This window comes from Coregonus clupeaformis, chromosome 33 (genome assembly GCF_020615455.1).
Source record: "Coregonus clupeaformis isolate EN_2021a chromosome 33, ASM2061545v1, whole genome shotgun sequence".
Taxonomy (NCBI): domain Eukaryota; kingdom Metazoa; phylum Chordata; class Actinopteri; order Salmoniformes; family Salmonidae; genus Coregonus; species Coregonus clupeaformis.
The window spans coordinates 4,682,675-4,706,434 of NC_059224.1; the positions used below are offsets into that span (position 1 = coordinate 4,682,675).

The window sequence follows — 23,760 nt, forward strand, 5'->3', positions numbered from 1 at the left end:
TGAGAGAGTGTGACACCTCTCATCAATATCTCTGTGACTCACCACCTGACCAGAACAGGACACACACACATGCACACACACACACCTCTTGTCCCTTGCGCACAATTCCCCACATGTAACAATCTAAAAGTAGAAATGTTGAAAATATCTGTATCTGTATAAGAATCATAAAAAACTGCAGATTAAATTGAAGATTAAACTGCAGATTACACAGAAGATTAAACTGCAGATTACACTGCAGATCGGATTGAAGATTAGACTGCAGATTAGAATGAAGATTAGACTGCAGATTAGAATGAAGATTAGACTGCAGATTAGATTGAAGATTAGACTGCAGATTAGATTGAAGATTAGATTGAAGATTAGATTGAAGATTAGACTGACGATTAGACTGACGATTAGACTGAAGATGAGACTGCAGATGAGACTGCAGATGAGACTGAAGATGAGACTGAAGATGAGACTGCATATTAGACTACAGATTAGATTGAAGATTAGACTGCAGATTAGACTGCAGATTAGACTGACGATTAGACTGAAGATGAGACTGAAGATGAGACTGTAGATGAGACTGTAGATGAGACTGTAGATGAGGCTGTAGATGAGGCTGAAAATTAGGACTGAAGAGTAGACTGCAGAGTAGACTGCAGATTAGATTGAATATTGCACCGAAGATTAGACTGCAGATTACACTGCAGATTAAATTGAATATTAGAATGAAGATTATACTCCAGATTATACTGCAGATTATACTGCAGATTAGACTGCAGATTAGATTGATGATTAGACTGAAGATTCGACTGAAGGTTCGACTACAGATTAGATTGAAGATTACATTGAAGATTACATTGAAGATTAGACTGAAGATTAGACTGCAGATGAGACTGCAGATTAGACTGCAGATTAGATTGAAGATTGCATTGAAGATTAGACTGCAGATTACACTGCATATTAAATTGAAGATTAGATTGAAGATTAGACTGCAGATTAGACTGCAGATTAGATTGCAGATTAGACTGACGATTGGACTGACGATTAGAGTGACAATTAGTCTGCAGATTAGACTGCAGATTAGACTGCAGATGAGACTGCAGATTAGATTGAAGATTAAATTGAAGATTAGACTGCAGAGTAGACTGCAGAGTAGACTGCAGATTAAACTGCAGATTAGAATGAAGATTATACTCCAGATTATACTGCAGATTAGACTGCAGGGAGAACAATATAATGAAGAGAGAATGATTGAGAGAGTGAAAGACACAGAAAGAGAAAGAGAGAGTGGGTGGAAGAAGAAAGCGCTGCACTAAAATACCATAAACTGCTAATAGCCTATAAATAGTGTGTGTGTGAGTGTGTGTGTGAGTGTGTGAGAGAGTGTGATTTACACACACACACACAACCTCCCCTACCCCGACACAAACCCCTCTCCCCAACAGCAGGGGAGCTGTTCCATCTGTTTCCTGTCTAAATATTTAATCCAACATCTCTGTCTCAAAACAAAATGAAACATCGCTATACAGGGGAAAAATAGAGGGGAAAAATAGAGGAGAGAGAGAGAGAGAGAGAGAGAGACAGACAGACAGACAGACAGACAGACAGAGACAGAGACAGAGACACCACCATGGCTGTTTTAATATTTATGACTGAGACAGAGCTCAATCAAGCCCTGCCCCCTGGCCTGTCCAAGCCCTGCCCCCTGACCATGTCCAAGCCCTGCCCCCTGGCCTGTCCAAGCCCTGCCCCCTGGCCCTGTCCAAGCCCTGCCCCCTGGCCCTGTCCAAACTGTGTATCCACCACCAGAATGATGTGACACAGCCAGGGGGGAGACTATGGCCTTAAGATCCTCTGACTATGGCCCTGAGGCTAGTGCCAAGGAAGAGCTAGGGGGACAGTCATGCTCCAGCACCAGTGTGTGTGTGTGTGTGTGTGTGTGTGTGTGTGTGTGTGTGTGTGTGCGCGCTTGGAATCTGAATGTGTGTGTGTGTGGGTGCTTCTTTGAACTCCTCTGAATGTATGTGTGTGTGTGTGCGCGTGAACATGTGTGTGTGTGTGGGTGCACTCTAACTCGATATTCAGGGTGTGTGAAAGACATCCAAGCCTGCAGACAGAGCCAGAGTCAGTGAGGTGAGTGACTCTGGCACAGTGACAGTTTAAACCCTGTCATGTGTAGTTCATATTGTCAGTGTGGTGGTTGAGCCTGACCAGGTGCTACTGACATCCTATTGAAACACATACACACTTCCTCTCTTTGTCTCTCACACATCTATAGTTGATGTGTTCAGTAAGGAACACCTATGTGAGAATGCTGTTCATTGACTACAGCTCAGCGTTCAACACCATAGTGCCCACAAAGCTCATCACTAAGCTAAGGACCCTGGGCCTGAATACCTCCTTCTGCAACTGGATCCTAGACTTCCTGACTGTTAGGGTAGGCAACAACACATCTGCAACGCTGATCCTCAACACCGGGGCCCCTCAGGGGTGCGTGCTTAGTCCCCTTCTGTATTCTCTGTTCACCCACGACTGCGTGGCCAAGCACGACTCCAACACCATCATTAAGTTTGCTGACGACACAACAGTGGTAGGCCTGATCACCGATAACATAGCCTATAGGGAGGATGTCAGAGAACTGGCAGTGTGGTGCCAGGACAACAACCTCTCCCTCAATGTGAGCAAGACAAAGGAGATTATCGTAGAGTACAGGAAAAGGACGGCCGAACAGGCCCCCATTAACATCGACAGGGCTGTAGTAGAGTGGGTCAAGAGTTTTAAGTTCCTTGGTGTCCACATCACCAACAAACTATCATGGTCCAAACACACCAAGACAGTCGTGAAGAGGGCACGATAACACCTTTTCCCCCTCAGGAGATTTGGCATGGGTCCCCAGATCCTCAAAAAGTTATACAACTGCACCATCGAGAGCATCCTGACCGGTTGCTTCACCGCCTGGTATCCGACCGTAAGGCGCTACAGAGGGTAGTGCGTACGGCCCAATATATCACTGGGGCCAAGCTTCCTGCCATCCAGGACCTACATTACCAGTCAAAAGTTTGGACACCTACTCATTCAAGGGTTTTTCTTTATTTTTACTATTTTCTACATTGTAGAATAATAGTGAAGACATCAAAACTATGAAATAACACATATGGAATCATGGCCCCCCCGTGTAGCTCAGTTGGTAGAGCATGGCGTTTGCAACGCCAGGGTTGTGGGTTCGATTCCCACGGGGGGCCAGTATGAAAATGTATGCACTCACTAACTGTAAATCGCTCTGGATAAGAGCGTCTGCTAAATGATGTAAAAGTGTTAAACTAATCAAAATATATTTTATATTCTTCAAAGTAGCCACCCTTTGCCTTGATGGCAGCTTTGCACACTCTTGGCATGCTCTCAACCAGCTTCATGAGGTAGTCACCTGGAATGCATTTCAATTAACAGGTGTGCCTTCTTAAAAGTTAATTTGTGGAATTTCTTTCCTTCTTAATGCGTTTGAGCCAATCAGTTGTGTTGTGACAAGGTAGGGTTGGTATACAGAAGATAGCCCTATTTGGTAAAAGACCAAGTCCATATTACGGCAAGAACAGCTCAAATAAGCAAAGAGGAACGACAGTCCATCATTACTTTATGACATGAAGGTCATTCAATGCAGAAAATTTCAAGAACTTTGAACGTTTCTTCAAGTGCAGTCGCAAAAAACATCAAGCGCTACGATGAAACTGGCTTTCATGAGGACCACCACAGGAATGGAAGACCCAGAGTTACCTCTGCTGCAGAGGATAAGTTCATTAGTGTTACCAGCCTCAGATTGCAGCCCAAATAAATGCTCCACAGAGTTTAAGTAACGGACACATCTCAACATCAACTGTTCAGAGGAGACTGTGTGAATCAGGCCTTCATGGTCGAATGGCTGCAAAGAAACAACTACTAAAGGAAACCAATATGAAGAAGAGACTTGCTTGGGCCAAGAAACATGAGCAATGGACATTAGACCGGTGGAAATCTGTCCTTTGGTATGATGAGTCCAAATTTGAGATTTTGGGTTCAAACCGCCGTGCCTTTGTGAGACGCAGAGTAGGTGAACGGATGATCACTGCATGTGTGGTTCCCACCGTGAAGCATGGAGGATAAGGTGTGATGGTGTGGGGGTGCTTTGCTGGTGACACTGTATGTGATTTATTTAGAATTCAAGGCACACTTAACCAAAATGGCTACCTCAGCATTCTGCAGCGATATGCCATCCCATCTGGTTTGCACTTCGTAGGACTATCATTTGTTTTTTAACAGGACAATGACCCAAAACACACCTCCAGGCTGTGTAATGGCTATTTGACCAAGAAGGAGAGTGATGGAGTGCTGCCTCAGATGACCTGGCCTCCACAATCACCCGACCTCAACCAATTGAGATGCTTTGGGGTGAGTTGGACATCAGAGTGAAGGAAAAGCAGCTAACAAGTGCTCATCATATGTGGGAACTCCTTCAAGACTGTTGGAAAAGCATTCCAGGTGAAGCTGGTTGAGAGAAGACCAAGAGTGTGCAAAGCTGTCATCAAGGCAAAGGGTGGCTACTTTGAAGAATCTCAAATATAAAATATATTTTGATTTGTTTAACACTTTTTTGGTTACTACATTATTCCATATGTGTTATCTCATAGTTTTGATGTCTTCACTATTATTCTACAATGTAGAAAATAGTAAAAATAAAGAAAACCCTTGAATGAATAGGTGTGTCCAAACTTTTGACCGGTACTGTATATACCAGGCAGTGTCAGAGGAAGGCCCAGAATAAAGACTCCAGCCACCCTAGTCATAGACTGTTCTCTCTGCTACCGCACGGCATGCGGTACCGGAGCGCCAAGTCTAGGGTCGAAAAGGCTCCTTAACAGCTTCTACCCCCAAGCCATAAGACTGCTGAACAATTAATCAAATGGCCACCAGGACAATTGACATTGAACCCCCCCCCTTTGTTTTTACACTGCTGCTACTTGCTGTTTATTATCTATGCATAGTCACTTCCCTCATCAATCTACACACAATACCCCATAATGACAAATCAAAAACAGCTTTTCAAAAAAAATGAAATATCACATTAACATAAGTATTCAAACCCTTTACTCAGTACTTTCTTGAAGCACATTTGGCAGCAATTACAGCCTCGAGTCTTCTTGGGTATGACTCTACAAGCTTGGCACACCTGTATTTGAGGAGTTTTCCCCATTCTTCACTGCAAATCCTCTCAAGCTCTGTCAGGTTGGATGGGGAGCGTCGCTGCACAGCTGTTTTCAGGTCTCTCCATAGATGTTAGATCGGGTTCAAGTCCGGGCTCTGGCTGGGCCACTCAAGGACATTCAGAGACTTGTCCTGAAGCCACTCCTGCGTTGTCTTGGCTGTGTGCATTAGGGTCATTGTCCTGTTGGAAGGTGAACCTTCACCCCAGTCTGAGGTCCTGAGCGGTCTGGAGCAGGCTTTCATCAAGGATCTCCCTGTACTTTTCTCCGTTCATCTTTGCCTCGATCCTGACTAGTCTCCCAGTCCCTGCCACTGAAAAACATCCCACAGCATGATGCTGCCACCACCATGCTTCACTGTATTCAGGCCAAAGAGTTCAATCTTGGTTTCATCAGACCAGAGAATCTTGTTTCTCATGGTCTGAGAGTCTTAAGGTGCCTTTTGGCAAACTCCAAGCGGGCTGTCATTTGCCTTTTACTGAGAAATGGCGTCCGTCTGTCCACTCTACCATAAAGGCCTGATTTGTGGAGTGCTGCAGAGATGGTTGTCCTTCTAGAAGGTTCTCCCATCTCCAAAGAGGAACTCTTGAGCTCTGTCAGAGTGACCATCGGGTTCTTGGTCACCTCCCTGACCAAGGCCCTTCTCCCCCGATTGCTCAGTTTGGCCGGGCAGCCAATTCTAGGAAGAGTCTTGGTGGTTCCAAACTTATTCCATGTAAGAATGATGGAGGCCACTATGTTCTTGGGGACCTTCAATGCTGCAGACAATTTTTGGTACCCTTCCCCAGATCTGTGCCTCGACACAATCCTGTCTCGGCGCTCTATTGACAATTCCTTCGACCTCATGGCTTGGTTTTTGCTCTGACATGCACTGTCAACTGTGGGAACTCATATAGACAGGTGTGTGCCTTTCCAAATTATGTCCAATCAATTGAATTCACCACAGGTAGACTCCAATCAAGTTGCAGAAACATCTCAAGGATCATCAATGGAACAGGATGCACCTGAGCTCAATGTTGAGTCTCATACTAAAGGCTCTGAATACAATTTGCAAAAATTTATAAAAAGCTGTTTTCGCTTTGTCATAATGGGGTATTGTGTGTAGATTGATGAGTGAAAAAAAATATTAAAGATATTTTAGAATAAGGCTGTAACGTAACAAAATGTGGAACAAGTCAAGTTACTTTTAATTTTATGTTTTACTTTAGTTTATTTAGCAAATATTTTCTTAACTCCATTTCTCGAACTGCATTGTTGGTTAAGGACTTGTAAGTAAGCATTTCACGGTAAGGTCTACACCTGTTGTATACGGCGCATGTGACAAATACAATTTGATTTGATATAAACAGCAATCTGCTGCAGTCTGACCAGTACAATACAGACTATAGTATATCTATAGTTGATGTGTTCAGTAAGGTGATATAAACAGTAATCTGCCTCAGTCTGACCAGTACAATACAGACTATAGTATATCTATAGTTGATGTGTTCAGTAAGGTGATATAAACAGTAATCTGCCTCAGTCTGACCAGTACAATACAGACTATAGTATATCTATAGTTGATGTGTTCAGTAAGGTGATATAAACAGTAATCTGCCTCAGTCTGACCAGTACAATACAGACTATAGTATATGCATGTGTGACGTATGTGTGTTACTGTATATAGTTGACCTCACCTCTGTAGTTGTGTGTGTACAGGATGTGTGTGTACAGTGTGTACAGTGTGTGTGTGTGTACAGTGTGTGTACAGTGTGTGTGTGTGTGTGTGTACAGTGTGTGTGTGTGCGTGTGTACAGTGTGTGTGCGTGCGTGTGTACAGTGTGTGTGTGTGTGTGTACAGTGTATGTGTGTGTGTGTGTGTACAGTGTGTGTGTGTGTACAGTGTGTGTCTACAGTATGTGTGTGTGTTCACCTCTACACTCGTAGAAAAAAGGGTTCCAAAATGTTTCTTCGGCTGTCCCCAGTGGAGATCCCTTTTTGGTTCCAGGTAGATCTCTTTTGGGTTCCATGCAGAATCCTCTGTGGAAAGGGTTTTACATGGAAACCAAAAGGGTTCTACCTGGAACCAAAAGGGTTCTCCCTGGAACCAAAAGGGTTCTATTTGGAACCAAAAAGGTTTCTTCAAAGGGTTCTCCTATGGGGACAGCCAAAGAACCATTTAAGGTTCTAGATAGCACCTTTTTTTCTTAGAGTGTATCGCTGATGTGTGTGTGTGTGTGTGTGTGTGTGTGTGTGTGTGTGTGTTTGTGTGTGAGTGTGTGTGAGTGTGTGTGTGTGTGTGTGTGTGTGTTTGTGTGTGTGTGTGTGTGTTTGTGTGTGTGTGTGTGTGTGTGTGTGTGTGTGTGTGTGTGTGTGTGTGAGTGTGTGTGCATGCCCCTCCTCACCTCTGTAGTTGATGATCTCAGTCCCCAGGACAGCGGTCATCTCCAGCACAGTGATGAAGGCCTTGTCCATGGAGGTAAGGGGGAACGGGGACATGCGGTGTCTCCGGGCCACCTTGGTGATGTCCACCGCGCTGTGACCTGATGGGACAGAACAGAGAGAGACAGGACAGAGAGAGAGAGAAGGAGAGAGAGAAGGAGAGAGAGAGAAGGAGAGAGAAGGAGAGAAAGAGAGAGAGAACGAGAGCGAAACAGAGAGAGAGAACGAGAGAGAGAAACAGAGAGCGAGAACGAGAGAGAGAGAGAGAGAGAGAGAGCGAGAGAGAGAAAGAATGAGCGAGAGAAACAGAGAGAGAGAGAACAGAGAGAGAGAAAGAGAGAGAGAGAGAGCGAGACAGAGAGAAAGGGGGGACAGCGACAGGGTCTTACACAGAGAGTCACATATATACCAAAACATGAGACACACACTCATGTAAGTAGGCGGGCACACACACATACACACACACACACACACACACACAGCCGCATGATTTCAGCTCTTGACAGCGATCATGTGGAAGAACAAAGCAAGGTGTAACTAATGTTTAATCTCTCTCTCCTGCTTTCTCTCTGCCTCTGCCTCGCAGCACAGAGAAGAGAAAGAAGCTTCTTGACCCAATTCCTCTCCTTTAAACGTATGCTTCCATAGCATATTTTCACATTCCTAAACATGAGCCTTACTCAGTTCTTGGCACAACATCACATACAGTGGGGAGAACAAGTATTTGATACACTGCCGATTTTGCAGGTTTTCCTACTTACAAAGCATGTAGAGGTCTGTAATTTTTATCATAGGTACACTTCAACTGTGAGAGACGGAATCTAAAAAAAAATCCAGAAAATCTGCATTTGCATTTTATTGCATGACATAAGTATTTGATACATCAGAAAAGCAGAACTTAATATTTGGTACAGAAACCTTTGTTTGCAATTACAGAGATCATACGTTTCCTGTAGGTCTTGACCAGGTTTGCACACACTGCAGCAGGGATTTTGGCCCACTCCTCCATACAGACCTTCTCCAGATCCTTCAGGTTTCGGGGCTGTCGCTGGGCAATACGGACTTTCAGCTCCCTCCAAAGATTTTCTATTGGGTTCAGGTCTGGAGACTGGCTAGGCCACTCCAGGACCTTGAGATGCTTCTTACGGAGCCACTCCTTAGTTGCCCTGGCTGTGTGTTTCGGGTCGTTGTCATGCTGGAAGACCCATCCACGAGCCATCTTCAATGCTCTTACTGAGGGAAGGAGGTTGTTGGCCAAGATCTCACGATACATGGCCCCTTCCATCCTCCCCTCAATACGGTGCAGTCGTCCTGTCCCCTTTGCAGAAAAGCATCCCCAAATAATGATTTTTCCACCTCCATGCTTCACGGTTGGGATGGTGTTCTTGGGGTTGTACTCATCCTTCTTCTTCCTCCAAACACGGCGAGTGGAGTTTAGACGAAAAAGCTCTATTTTTGTCTCATCAGACCACATGACCTTCTCCCATTCCTCCTCTGGATCATCCAGATGGTCATTGGCAAACTTCAGACGGGCCTGGACATGCGCTGGCTTGAGCAGGGGGACTTGCGTGCGCTGCAGGATTTTTAATCCATGACGGCGTAGTGTGTTACTAATGGTTTTCTTTGAGACTGTGGTCCCAGCTCTCTTCAGGTCATTGACCAGGTCCTGCCATGTAGTTCTGGGCTGATCCCTCACCTTCCTCATGATCATTGATGCCCCACGAGGTGAGATCTTGCATGGAGCCCCAGACCGAGGGTGATTGACCGTCATCTTGAACTTCTTCCATTTTCTAATAATTGCGCCAACAGTTGTTGCCTTCTCACCAAGCTGCTTGCCTATTGTCCTGTAGCCCATCCCAGCCTTGTGCAGGTCTACAATTTTAACCCTGATGTCCTTACACAGCGCTCTGGTCTTGGCCATTGTGGAGAGGTTGGAGTCTGTTTGATTGAGTGTGTGGACAGGTGTATTTTATACAGGTAACGAGTTCAAACAGGTGCAGTTAATACAGGTAATGAGTGGAGAACAGGAGGGCTTCTTAAAGAAAAACTAACAGGTCTGTGAGAGCCGGAATTCTTACTGGTTGGTAGGTGATCAAATACTTATGTCATGCAATAAAATGCAAATTAATTTCTTAAAAATCATACAATGTGATTTTCTGGATTTTTGTTTTAGATTCCGTCTCTCACAGCTGAAGTGTACCTATGATAAAAATTACAGACCTCTACATGCTTTGTAAGTAAGAAAACCTGCAAAATCGGCAGTGTATCAAATACTTGTTCTCCCCACTGTATGCACACACACACACATACATACACTCACACACGCATGCATGCACAGACACACAGGATTGTCTTTCTACAAGGGACGCTCTAAGTCGCCTCTTAAGGACGTGTGGTAGAGTATTTACTTGATCTTAGGATATTTTCTTTGCTGCTGCATCGTGACTGCACCTGGAAAAAGAGAGAGGGAGCGAGAGAGAGAGAGAGAGAGAGAGAGAGAGAGAGAGAGAGAGAGAGAGAGAGAGAGAGAGAGAGAGAGAGAGAGAGAGAGAGAGAGAGAGAGAGAGAGAGAGAGAGAGAGAGAGAGAGGCACAGACAGACAGAGAGAGAGAGACAGGCAGACAGACAGACAAGCAGAGAGAGAGAGAGAGAGAGAGAGAGAGAGAGAGAGAGAGAGAGAGAGAGAAATAAATATTAGTATGAGATAAAACAAAGAGCAGGTTGATCTTTCGACATGTTTGAAAGTTGAGATGTTTTCACAACAGTCAAAAAGCGACAGAGAAAGAGTTTTGTGACACTACACTTAGCTCTAGTCTTGCATGTTACAGTGATAGCGGCTGGATTAATTTAACTGAGCTAAAATAGATTAAATTCACAGATATACACTACCGGTCAAAAGTTTTAGAACACCTACTCATTCAAGAGTTTTTCTTTATTTTTACTATTTTCTACATTGTAGAATAATAGTGAAGACATCATAACTATGAAATAACACATATGGTATCATGTAGTAACCAAAAAAGTGTTAAACAAATCAACATATATTTTATATTTGAGATTCTTCAAATAGCCACCCTTTGCCTTGGTGACAGCTTTGCACACTCTTGGCATTCTCTCAACCACATCACCTGGAATGCTTTTCCAACAGTCTTGAAGGAGTTCCCACAATGCTGAGCACTTGTTGGCTGCTTTTCCTTTACTCTGCGGTCCGACTCATCCCAAACCATCTCAATTTGGTTGAGGTCGAGGGATTGTGGAGGCCAGGTCATCTGATGCAGCACTCCATCACTCTCCTTCTTGGTCAAATTGTTTTGCGGAGTGTAACAGGGGAACCCAAGAGCAGACTCAGGCGAGGAGACTGGGATGAAGTAACCAAGGTATTTATTGGCTGAGGCTGGAGCGAGGGGGGTTGTGACAGGGTGAGCAAGTCCGGAGGGGAATCCAAGGGAGTAGTAGAGTGTGGAATCCAGGACCGAGTAGCAGGATGACGCGATGTGGGACTGGAGACAGGGACCAGAGTCAGAGCGGCAGAACTGTAGCGGAGAGGAAAACAGCGTCAGGCAAAGAAAACAGGCACAACAGGATAACAGGATCTGAATAGTAACAAACGGCTAGAACCGTAGACTGACTGAGCAGAGATTACGATCTGGCAGTGTGGAAGTGGCAGGACTGAATATTTGTAGAGGTCTTGATTATGGAACAGGTTGCAGCTGGTAGGGATCTGCTCTGACTCCAGCACACCTGTCTCCGCCCACACAATCACACACACACAGAGAGCGAGAGAGGGAGAGGGAGAGAGTACTGGGGGAGTGACGGCAGGTCAAGGAGACACAGGATGAGCAGTAGAGGGCGTTGCAGGAGCAGATGTGACAGTACCCCCCCCCTCTACGGGCGCCACCTGGCGCCCGACCAGGCTTATCTGGGTGTGAGGTATATAAATCCCGTAAGAGGGAGGGGTCCAGAATGTGACGGCGGGGCACCCAGCAGCGATCCTCAGGCCCGTATCCCTCCCAGTCCATCAGGTACTGCCAGCCACGACCCTGACGGCGCACATCCAGAAGCCGCCGGATGGTATAGGCAGGATGGTCATCGATGAGCCGAGGGGGTGGAGGAGCTGCTGCAGGAGGAGACAGGGGACTAGACAGGTTTAATCAGGGATACGTGGAAGGTAGGATGGATCCTGAGAGAGGCTGGGAGTTTCAGACGCACCGCAGAGGGGTTAATGATACGGTCAATTTCAAAGGGACCAATGAATCGGGGGGAAAGTTTATTCGATGCCACCTTCAATGGCAGGTCCTTCGATGAGAGCCATATCTTTTGACCCGGGGTGTAGACTGGAGCTGAGGCCCGGTGACGGTTGTCTTGGGACTGGGTCCTGTCTGAGGCACGAAGAAGGGCAGCCCAGGCCTTCCTCCAGGGACGGTGACAATGGCGCAGATGGTCCTGGACAGAGGGAACCGCAACCTCAACCTCTTGGGCGGGGAACAAGGGGGGTTGGTAACCCAGAGCACACTCGAAGGGTGACATACCTGACGAGGCATGGTGAGGGTGATGTGGGCATATTCAACCCAGGGTAGCGGAGCGCTCCATGAGGAAGGGTTAGCAGAAGTCACAGAGCGTAGGGCAGTCTCCATCTCTTGGTTGGCCCGTTTGGTCTGGCCGTTGGTCTGAGGGTGATATCCAGAAGAAAGACTGACATTGATCCTAAGAGCTGGACAGAAGGATCTCCATATCTGGGAGGTAAACTGGGGTCCTCTGTCGGAAATGATGTCAGTGGGGATGCCATGCAGACGAAATACATGGGATACTAATAGGTCCGCAGTCTCCCTGGAGGACGGGAGCTTGGAGAGGGGAATGAAGTGAGCCATTTTGGAAAACCTATCAATAATGGTGAGGATGACGGACTTACCGTTAAATGGGGGAAGGCCAGTGACGAAGTCCCGAGCTATGTGTGACCAGGGGCGACTGGGTATGGGAAGAGGGCGGAGCAGACCGGAAGTGGGTTTAGTGGAGGTTTTGTTCCCGGGCACAAACCGAACAGGCTGAGACAAACTCCCGGACATCTCTCTCCATGGTGGGCCACCAAAAGCGCTGATGCAGGAAGGCGAGGTTCCGGTTCATACCAGGGTGACAGGTGAGGTGAGTAGAATGGCCCCGCTGAAGAACATCAGAGCGAACACAATCTGGGACAAATAGAGCATTACTAGGACCGTTACCCGGATCAGGCTGGTTCTGCTGAACCTGGCGGATAGGGGACTCAATCTCCCAGGTGACGGCGGCAACGATGCAGGTGGATGGCACAATGGCTTATGGCTTGTTACCCGTGTTGTCGGTGACCTGGCGGGAGAGGGAATCAGGCTTGGTATTCTTCAAACCGGGGCGATAAGTGAGTGTGAAATTGAATCTACCAAAGAACAAGGCCCACCTGGCTTGCCGAAAGTTCAGACGTTTGGTGTTCTGGATGTAGGACAGGTTTTTATGGTCAGTCCACACGATGAAGGGGGTTACAGAGCCCTACAGCCAGTGACGCCATTCCTCCAGAGCCAGCTTAACTGCCAGGAGTTCCCGGCTTCCGATGTCAAAATTCCTCTCTGCAGGTGAGAGTTTACGGGAAAAGAATGCACATGGGTGTACCTTCTGATCAGCGGGGGAACGTTGAGACAGCACCTACCCCGGTGTCATAGGCATCCACCTCCACGATGAACTGGAGTTCTGCGTCTGGCTGAGTAAGGACCGGAGCGGAGGTGAAGCGACGCTTGAGTTCCAGGAATGCTACCTCTGCCTCAGGAGTCCAGTGGAACGGAGTGGTGGAGGTGAGAGTGGTGAGAGGTGCTGCCAGATGGCTGTAGTTGTGGATGGAACATCTGTAAGAAATTTGCAAACCCCAGGAAATGCTGTAGCTGCTTCAGGTTGGAGGGTGCAGGCCACTCTGTGACTGCCATGACCTTGGCGGTGTCCATATGTAACTGTCCCTGTTCAATGATATAACCCAGGAAAGACACTGTGGCAGCATGGAACTCACATTTTTCAGCTTTAACAAAAAGCTCATTCTCCAACAGCCATTGAAGAAGTTGGCGAACGTGTTGCTGGTGAACCTCAGGGTCCTTGGAAAAAATCAGGACGTCATCTAAATAGAACAAAAACGAAGCGTCCAATCACATCCCTCAGCACGTCATTGACTAGGTTCTGGAAAACAGCAGGGGCGTTAGTAAGACCAAAAGGCATGACCAAATACTCTAAGCGACCAAGTGGTGTGTTGAACGCAGTCTTCCACTCGTCCCCCTCTCTTGTGCGAACAAGGTGGTAGGCATTCTGGAGGTCGAGTCCATGGAGGGGACAAAAGCAGAGCTGATGAGTGGCAAGGGGTACTTGTTCTTAACAGTGATATTATTCAGACCACGGAAGTCTATGCACGGCCTCAGTGACCCATCCTTCTTCTTCACAAAGAAAAACCCAGCACCCGCCGGGGAGGAAGATGGCTTGATAAGTCCTGCCGCCAGAGAATCCTGGATGTACCTCTCCATAGCCTCCTGCTCGGGACGAGAGAGGTTAAACATCCGGCTACTGGGGAGAGGAGCTCCAGGCTGGAGGTCAATGGCGCAGTTGTACGGCCGATGAGGCGGCAGCGACAGGACTTGGTGCTTGCTGAAGAGCTAGATCGTGATACTCGGGAGAACTGATGACAGGTTCTGGAATGAACTGGGACACAGACAAGGCAGGGGGAAGAGCAGAATGTAAACAATTAGAGTGACAAAATGAACTCCAAGTGGTTACCTTTCCGGCGGTCCAGTCAATCTGTGGGTTGTGTAGCTTTAAAAATGGATGGCCAAGAACCAGGGAAGAGTAAGGACAGTCGATTATGTGGAAACTGATATTTTCCTGGCGATTTCCAGAGAGAAGCAGGATGACAGGGATGGTTCTCTCACAGACACGGGTGAGAAGCTGTCCATTGAGAGCGTTGGCATTGAGGGGTGAATCTAGTGGGACAGTGTTCAGCTCCAACTGGGTAACGACACCTCGGTCCAGGTAGCTCTCGTTGGCGCCTGAATCGATGAGAGCAGACAGAGGAAAAGCCTGGCTCTGCCACTCACGGTTGCCTTCAAGCAGGGTTCTGGGGGAAGATGGGCAGGCGATTTGGCTCAACAGTATATCCCCCACTACTGCCGAGCCCCCTCTTTTGCTGGACGCAGGGAACAAGTGGAGACAAAGTGACCAACCTGGCCACAGTATAGGCAGCTCCTAGCGCCGATTCGTCGTTGCTTCTCCTCTGGAGAGAGACGGGCCCGGCCGAGCTGCATGGGTTCAGGATCAAGACGAGCCTGGGGATGGTATGCAGTCGGAGAAGGAGGACAAGGCACTGAAGTCGATGTTATGGGACATGCAGCCCTACCTACCCTCTCCCTTTAACGCTCACGGAGACGGTTGTCGATGCGGATAGCGAGAGAGATGAGTTCATCAAGTCCAGGCTCATCCCTGGACACCAGCTTGTCCTTGAGGGTCTCAGTTAGCGCGTTCCGAAATGCTCTCTGAAGGGCCTCCTCATTCCAGCCGCTCTCAGCGGCGAGGGTGCGGAGCTCACATGCCATCTCAGCAACACTATGGGGGCCTTGACCGAGTGACAGGAGTCGTTTAGTGGCATCCTTACCAAAGACTGGGTGGTTGAATACTTTCTTCATCTCCTCCGTGAATCTGGAGTAGGAGAAGCAGATGGGGAACTGCCTCTCCCACACCACCGTGGCCCAGGAAAGCTCTGCTCCACGGAGGCAGCCAATCAGAAAGGAAATCTTGGCCCGTTCGCTAGCATAAGAGTAGGGCTGTTGCTCAAATACTAGTGAACATTGTACAAAAAAGGCTCTGCAAGCTCCGAGGTTGCCATCGTAATGCTCGGGAGTCGGAACAAATGGCTCCCGGAGCGGGGAAGGAGGACTTGGAACTGGTTGTGAGCTCTGGGCGAAGGGTCGGCCCTGTAGGTCAGACAGGCTCTGTGAAAACTCATTGATGTGCTCCAGAAGGGTCTTCAGGGCTTGGTCATGTTGCTCGAGCAGGCATGTTGCTCGAGCAGGGCGCCTTGGCCGACGAGGGTTTGGTGGAGAGTAGCAGAATCTGCTGGGTTCATCTCTTTGGCCAGATCGTACAGTTTACGCAGAGTGGAACAGCAGAACCCAAACTCCGACGAGGAGACTGGGATGAAGTAACCAAGGTATTTATTGAAACACAGGGGGAAGATGGAGTGCAGGTCAGGGGAAACTGCTGGAAACCAGGTACGGAGGCTGAGGCTGGAGCGAGGGGGGTTGTGGCAAGGTGAGCAGGTCCGGAGGGGAATCCAAGGGGAGGGGACTGACCTTCATGTCTTAAAGTAATGATGGACTGTCGTTTCTCTTTGCTTATTTGAGCTGTTCTTGCCATAATATGGACTTGGTCTTTTACCAAATAGGGCTATCTTCTGTATACCTCCCATATGAATGCCTCAAACGCATTAAGGAAAGAAATTCCACAAATTAACTTTTAAGAAGGCACACCTGTTAATTGAAATGCATTTCAGGTGACTACCTCATGAAGCTGGTTGAGAGAATGCCAAGAGTGTGCAAAGCTGTCATCAAGGCAAAGGGTGGCTAGTTGAAGAATCTCAAATATAACATATATTTTGATTTGTTTAACACTTTTTTGGTTACTACATGATGCTATGTGTGTTATTTCATAGTTTTGATGTCTTCACTATTGTTCTACAATGTAGAAAATAGTAAAAATAAAGACCCTTGAATGAGTAGGTGTTCTAAAACTTTTGACCGGTAGTGTAGCTGGATTAATTTAACTGAGCTAAGATATTAATTACATTAACAGATATAGCTGGATTAATTTAACTGAGCTAAGATATTAATTAAATGAACAGATATAGCTGGATTAATTTAACTGAGCTAAAATAGATGAGTAAATTCACAGATATAGCTGGATTAATTTAAATAAGATAAAATAGATGAGTTAAATTAACAGATAGATATAGTGGACAAAGGCAACAACATCCATATTGATTAAACATTGAAAAAAACAGATATATTAACAGCAATAATAGCTACAACAGTAAATGTGCAGTACTGGCAGTGTGGTGCAGGAGGGCTGCGTTTCTCGGAAAACATCTGATTCTATAGGAACGCTAAACTAACGCTTAACTAACGCTTTACTAATGCTGGTCTAATGCTAGGTGGGACTAGAGAAGAGGAGAAAGATAGAGGGAGTGGTTAGAGTGAGGCAGTATAGTACGCAAAACCCTCATACACTCTCTGTGAATATGTGTGTGTGTGTATGTGTGTGTTGGGGTGGGGGGTGGGGGTGGGGGTGGGGGTTACAATCAGTTTTAGTTCAGATATTCTGTCTGTCAGTCTGTCTGTCTCTATTCCTTTCAGTCTCTATTCCTGTCTTTCTGTCTGTCTACCTACCTGTCTGTCTACCTGTCTGTCTGTATTACCTGCTCCACTGTATGTGGCTCTGCAACATGTGCCCAGTGGGGCCTGAGTGACCCTCCCTGCCTCCTCCCGTTGCCCTGGTGATGACCCCTGACCCCAGACTGCCCTGGCCAATAGGGAGAGAGTGATGCATGGATACGCATGGAGCCCCACCCCCCCCCAAAACAATGACAGAAGCCCCTTTGGATGTACCCTCCCCCACCCCCCCCATACACGCACTAGAACTACTACAACACCGCTGGGTACCACACAGCTAGAGGGAGAGGGGTATGTAGGAAAGGAAGGAGGGATGGAGGGAGGCATAGCATGGTCCCCCCAGCCCAGAGAAAAGTGAAAAGACCAGACAAGACTGCAGCTAAACTAGTGAACTAAGAGAAAAACTGTGTGCAACACTACTGGAGCATATTGATGACATCTACAGACATCCAGCAACACTACTGGAGCATATTGATGACATCTACAGACATCCAGTAACACTACTGGAGCATATTGATGACATCTACAGAAATCCAGCAACACTACTGGAGCATATTGATGACATCTACAGACATCCAGCAACACTACTGGAGCATATTGATGACATCTACAGACACTCCAGCAACACTACTGAAGCAGATTGATGATATCTACAGACATCCAGCAACACTACTGGAGCATATTGATGACATCTACAGACATCCAGCAACACTACTGAAGCAGATTGATGACATCTACAGACATCCAGCAACACTACTGGAGCAGATTGATGACATCTACAGACATCCAGCAACACTACTGGAGCAGATTGATGACATCTACAGACATCCAGCAACACTAGACACAGCTACTAAAAGCAGAGCATGTTAGAGCGAGAGTAAGTGAGAGATAGAGAGAGAGACAGAGAAACAGAGAGAAAGCCAGAAACGGAGTGGAGCAGCTCCTCAGTGGGGGGGGATAGTTACTCGAGAGCTGAAGATCCTATGGCTCCTGCGATCATCTTTAAGCCCCTCCAACCTACACTGGAGCTATTAGGAGATAAAGCATCATCACACGCATCAGTGAACATCAAATCCCAGGATGCATCAGTACTGTACCACAACACAACAACAGAGACAACAAGAGAGAGAGACACGAGGAACAACAATCAACAGCTAGCAGAAGGGAGCAGGGATAGGGTAGGGGGAGTGAGAGAGAGAGAGCGAGAGAGAGAGAGAGAGAGAGAGAGAGAGAGAGAGAGAGAGAGAGAGAGAGAGAGAGAGAGAGAGGAGGGAAAGAGAGGAGGGAAAGAGAGAGAGAGAGAGAGAGAGACAGCGAAAGAGGAGAGAGAGAGAGAGAGAGAGAGAGGAGGGAGAGAGAGAGCGAGAGGAGGGAGAGAGAGAAAGGGGGATAGATAGAGCGAGAGAGAGAGAGAGAGTAGAGAGGGGGATAAATAGAGAGAGAGTAGAGAGGGGGGATATATATATATATATATATATATATATAGATAGAGAGAGAGAGAGAGAGAGAGAGAGAGAGAGAGAGAGAGAGAGAGAGAGAGAGAGAGAGAGAGAGAGAGAGAGCGAGAGAGAGAGAGAGAGAGAGAGAGAGAGAGAGAGAGAGAGAGAGAGAGAGAGTAGAGAGGGGGGATGAAAGAGAGAGGAGGGGATGGGAGAAGGGGAGGTACTAAGGCTACAACAAGACATAGTGAGATCAACTTCCAGAAGAAATAGAAAGCAGAAGACTACCAATCAACAACACAGCTTGGTGATGAGATAACAGCTGTGCGTTTCTCTGACAGGATTTGATTAGAACTTACCATTTGATGTTTAACGTGGACTTTTACACAAACTACACAAACATGACCATATACAGTACCTAAGAAGATGTAACAACAAAAAAACACATTGGGTGTTTCTCTAATAATATCAAAAGTAATTCATAAACAGCAAATCTGTTCCTATTCTTTAGACTTGTCAATACCTCTGTCCGTAATGCTAACGTAACTCTACTAACTGGAAGGGGGATTAGGTCAGTGATTAGGCTAACTGCTTCTTAATGTTCATGTAATATTTTGGTGTAACCGTATGAGAACGGTGGAGGATGCTGCTACATTGGTGGCACCAAGAATGGACAGAGGGTGAGACTCATCAACACAGGTGGAAAGAGAAAAAACAGAACTTCACTGAGACAAGCTGAAGTAACTTCCTAAAGAGATATACCACTAGAAAGCCATGGAGAGAGAGAGAGAGAGAGAGAGAGAGCGAGAGAGAGAGAGAGGGTGATAGGGTGAGCGAGTGAGAGGATGAGAGAGTGAGCGGGTGTGAGGGTGAGAGAGTGAGAGAGTGAGTGGGTAAGAGAGTGAGCAGCATGCGGGTAAGAGGGTGAGACAGTGAGAGAGTGAGGGTTGGAGAGACTGTGTGAGAGAGAGTGAGAGGTTGAGAGAGTGAGAGAGTGAGCAGAAGAAGGTGGGTGGAGTAAGGGATACTATCAAATACTCCACACACCTTTTCTCCCTCCCTCCCTCCCTCTATCCCTCCTTTCAAATTCCTCTCTTTCCTTGGAAAACTGAGAAGAGTATCAATGATGTGAGTGATGCAAAATATAACACACACGTATACAGACTTTCTAGTACAGGTTTCATATAATTCAAAGAGTTTGCGCACACACACTACAACACTCACAGTACTTAAAGACACACACTACAACACTCACAGTACTTAAAGACACACACTACAACACTCACAGTACTTAAAGACACACACTACAACACTCACAGTACTTAAAGACACACACTACAACACTCACAGTACTTAAAGACACACACTACAACACTCACAGTACTTAAAGACACACACTACAACACTCACAGTACTTAAAGACACACACTACAACACTCACAGTACTTAAAGACACACACTACAACACTCACAGTACTTAAAGACACACACTACAACACTCACAGTACTTAAAGACACACACTACAACACTCACAGTACTTAAAGACGTACACTACAACACTCACAGTACTTAAAGACACACTACAACACTCACAGTACTTAAAGACACACACTACAACACTCACAGTACTTAAAGACACACACTACAACACTCACAGTACTTAAAGACACACACTACAACACTCACAGTACTTAAAGACACACACTACAACACTCACAGTACTTAAAGACGTACACTACAACACTCACAGTACTTAAAGACACACTACAACACTCACAGTACTTAAAAGACAGATACTACAACACTCACAGTACTTAAAGACACACACTACAACACTCACAGTACTTAAAAGACAGATACTACAACACTCACAGTACTTAAAGACACACTACAACACTCACAGTACTTAAATACACACACTACAACACTCACAGTACTTAAAGACACACACTACAACACTCACAGTACTTAAAGACACACACTACAACACTCACAGTACTTAAAGACACACACTACAACACTCACAGTACTTAAAGACGTACACTACAACACTCACAGTACTTAAAGACACACTACAACACTCACAGTACTTAAAAGACAGATACTACAACACTCACAGTACTTAAAGACACACTACAACACTCACAGTACTTAAAAGACAGATACTACAACACTCACAGTACTTAAAGACACACACTACAACACTCACAGTACTTAAAAGACAGATACTACAACACTCACAGTACTTAAAGACACACTACAACACTCACAGTACTTAAAGACACACACTACAACACTCACAGTACTTAAAGACACACACTACAACACTCACAGTACTTAAAGACACACACTACAACACTCACAGTACTTAAAGACACACACTACAACACTCACAGTACTTAAAGACGTACACTACAACACTCACAGTACTTAAAGACACACTACAACACTCACAGTACTTAAAAGACAGATACTACAACACTCACAGTACTTATAGACACACACTACAACACTCACAGTACTTATAGACACACACTACAACACTCACAGTACTTATAGACACACACTACAACACTCACAGTACTTAAAGACACACACTACAACACTCACAGTACTTATAGACACACATACTGTACATGTGCATACACACACACACACAGACTGCAGAGTATTAGTCTATTCCCTGTAATTCAAAAGAAGGAATTACTAAAAGTATATTTGAGGCACGCTGCACTGTAGCGATACTTGTGCCAGGAGTGTATGCGTGTGTAAGTGTGTGAACAGTGCATTCGGAAAGTATTCAGACACCTTCGCTTTTTCCACATTTTGTTACGTTACAGCCTTACCCTAAATTGATTAAATAAATGTTTCCCCCAATCTACACACAATACCCTATAATGACAAAGCAAAAACAGGTTCTTAGAAATGTTAGCAAAAATAATAAAAATAAAGGAAATACCTTATTTACATAAGTATTCAGACCCTTTGCTATGAGACTCGAAATTGAGCTCAGGTGCATCCTGTTTCCATTGATCATCCTTGAGATGTTTCTACAACTTGATTGGAGTCCACCTGTGGTAAATGTCTGCAGCATTGAAGGTCCCCAAGAACACAGTGACCTCCATCATTCTTAAATGGAAGAAGTTTGGAACCACAAAGCCTCTTCCTAGAGCTGACTGCCCAGCCAAACTGAGCAATCAGGGGAGAAGGGCCTTGATCAGGGAGGTGACCAAGAACCTTATGGTCACTCTGACAGAGCTCCAGAGTTCCTCTGTGGAGATGGGAGAACCTTCCAGAAAGACAGCCATCTCTGCAGCACTCTACCAATCAGGCCTTTATGGTAGGGTGGCCAGATGGAAGGAAGCCACACCTCAGTAGAAGGCACGTGACAGCCCACATGGAGTTTGCCAAAAGGCACCTAAAGGACTCTCAGACCATGAGAAACAAGATTATCTGGTCTGATGAAACCAAGATTGAACTCTTTGGCCTGAATACCAAACATCACGTCCAGAGGTAACCTGGCACCATCCTTACGGTGAAGCACGGTGGATGCAGCATTTACATTTACATTTACGTCATTTAGAAGACGCTCTTATCCAGAGCGACTTACAAATTGGTGCATTCAACTTATGATAGCCAGTGGGACAACCACTTTTTTTTTTTTGATGGACGGGGGTTGGGGGGGTTTGGTGGGGGTTGGGGGGTGGCGGGAGGGGGGTGTAGTAGGATTACTTTTATACTATTCCACGTATTCCTTAAAGAGGTAGGGTTTCAAGTGTCTCTGGAAGGTGGTCAGTGACTCCGCTGTCCTGGCGTCGTGGGAGAGCTTGTTCCACCATTGGGGTGCCAGAGCAGCGAATAGCTTTGACTGGGCTGAGCGGGAACTGTGCTTCCGTAGAGGTAGGGGGGCTAGCAGGCCAGAGGTGGATGAACGTAGTGCCCTCGTTTGGGTGTAGGATCAGAGCCTGAAGGTAAGGAGGTGCCGTTCCCCTCACAGCTCCGTAGGCAAGCACCATGGTCTTGTAGTAGATGCGAGCCTCAACTGGAAGCCAGTGGAGTGTGTGGAGGAGCGGGGTGACATGAGAGAACTTGGGAAGGTTGAACACCAGACGGGCTGCAGCATTCTGGATAAGTTGTAGGGGTTTAATGGCACAGGCAGGGAGCCCAGCCAACAGTGAGTTGCAGTAATCCAGACGGGAGATGACAAGTGCCTGGATTAGGACCTGTGCCGCTTTCTGTGTAAGGTAGGGTCGTACTCTGCGAATGTTGTAGAGCACGAACCTGCAGGATCGGGTGACCGCTTTGATGTTAGCGGAGAACGACAGGGTGTTGTCCAGGGTCATGCCAGCATCATGCTGTGGGGATGTTTTTCAGCGGCAGAGACTGGGAGACTATTCAGGATCGAGGGAAAGATGAACGGAGCAAAGTACAGAGAGATCCTTGATGAAAACCTGCTCCAGAGCGTTCAGGACCTCAGACTGGGGCGAAGGCTCACCTTCCAACAGGACAACGACCCTAAGCACACAGCCAAGACAACACAGGAGTGGCTTTCGGACAAGTCTCTGAATGTCCTTGAGTGGCCTAGCCAGAGCCCGGACTTGAACCCGATCGAACATCTCCAGAGAGACCTGAAAATAACTGTGCAGCGACGCTCCCCATCCAACCTGACAGGATCTGCAGAGAAGAATGGGAGAAACTCCCCAAATACAGGTGTGCCAAGCTTGTAGGGTCATACCTAAGAAGACTCAAGGCTGTAATCGCTGCCAAAGGTGCTTCAACAAAGTACTGAGTAAAGGGTCTGAATACTTATGTAAATGTGATATTTCCGTTTTTTATTTTTAATACATTTGCAAAAAAAATCAAAAAATCTGTTATTATCGGGTATTGTGTGTAGATTGATGAGGGAAAAAAACAATTTAATCAATTTTAGAATAAGGCTGTAACGTAACAAAATGTGGAAAAAGTCAAGGGGTCTGAATACTTTCCGAATGCACTAATGTGTAAGTGTGTGTAGGTGTGTGTTGGTGTATTTGTTACTTTGTTGAAAACGTGAGTAAACTGAATCACATTGAATGTTTATACATCATGTGTGAATATGCTGAGTAACTTCGTCTCTGTGTGTGTGTGTGTGTGTGTGTGTAGTCGGAGATGATGGAAGAGCATGTTTGGATGAGTGCGCTGAGTAACTGTGTGTGGATACGTGTGTGTGTCTGTGCCCATGTGAGTGAGATAAGTGG

The 23,760-nt window shown here is 46.2% G+C and overlaps 1 protein-coding gene across 16 annotated transcripts in view; it reads right to left on the reverse strand.

Moving 5' to 3' along the window:
• The window catches only part of LOC121548493 (gephyrin), a 166,354-nt gene that overhangs the window by 11,528 nt on the left and 131,066 nt on the right, over nt 1–23,760 (reverse strand). For 9 of the 16 annotated variants that reach the window (XM_041859935.2, XM_041859940.2, XM_041859937.2 and 6 more), the window contains 3 exons: nt 18,049–18,111; nt 10,055–10,097; nt 7,610–7,747 (listed from right to left, as the gene is read on the reverse strand). In XM_041859935.2, coding sequence (XP_041715869.1) covers nt 7,610–7,747; nt 10,055–10,097; nt 18,049–18,111 — 244 coding nt within the window. The remainder of the gene's footprint in view (nt 1–7,609; nt 7,748–10,054; nt 10,098–18,048; nt 18,112–23,760) is intronic. The other 7 variants (XM_041859942.2, XM_041859941.2, XM_041859946.2 and 4 more) reach the window with 1 other exon arrangement.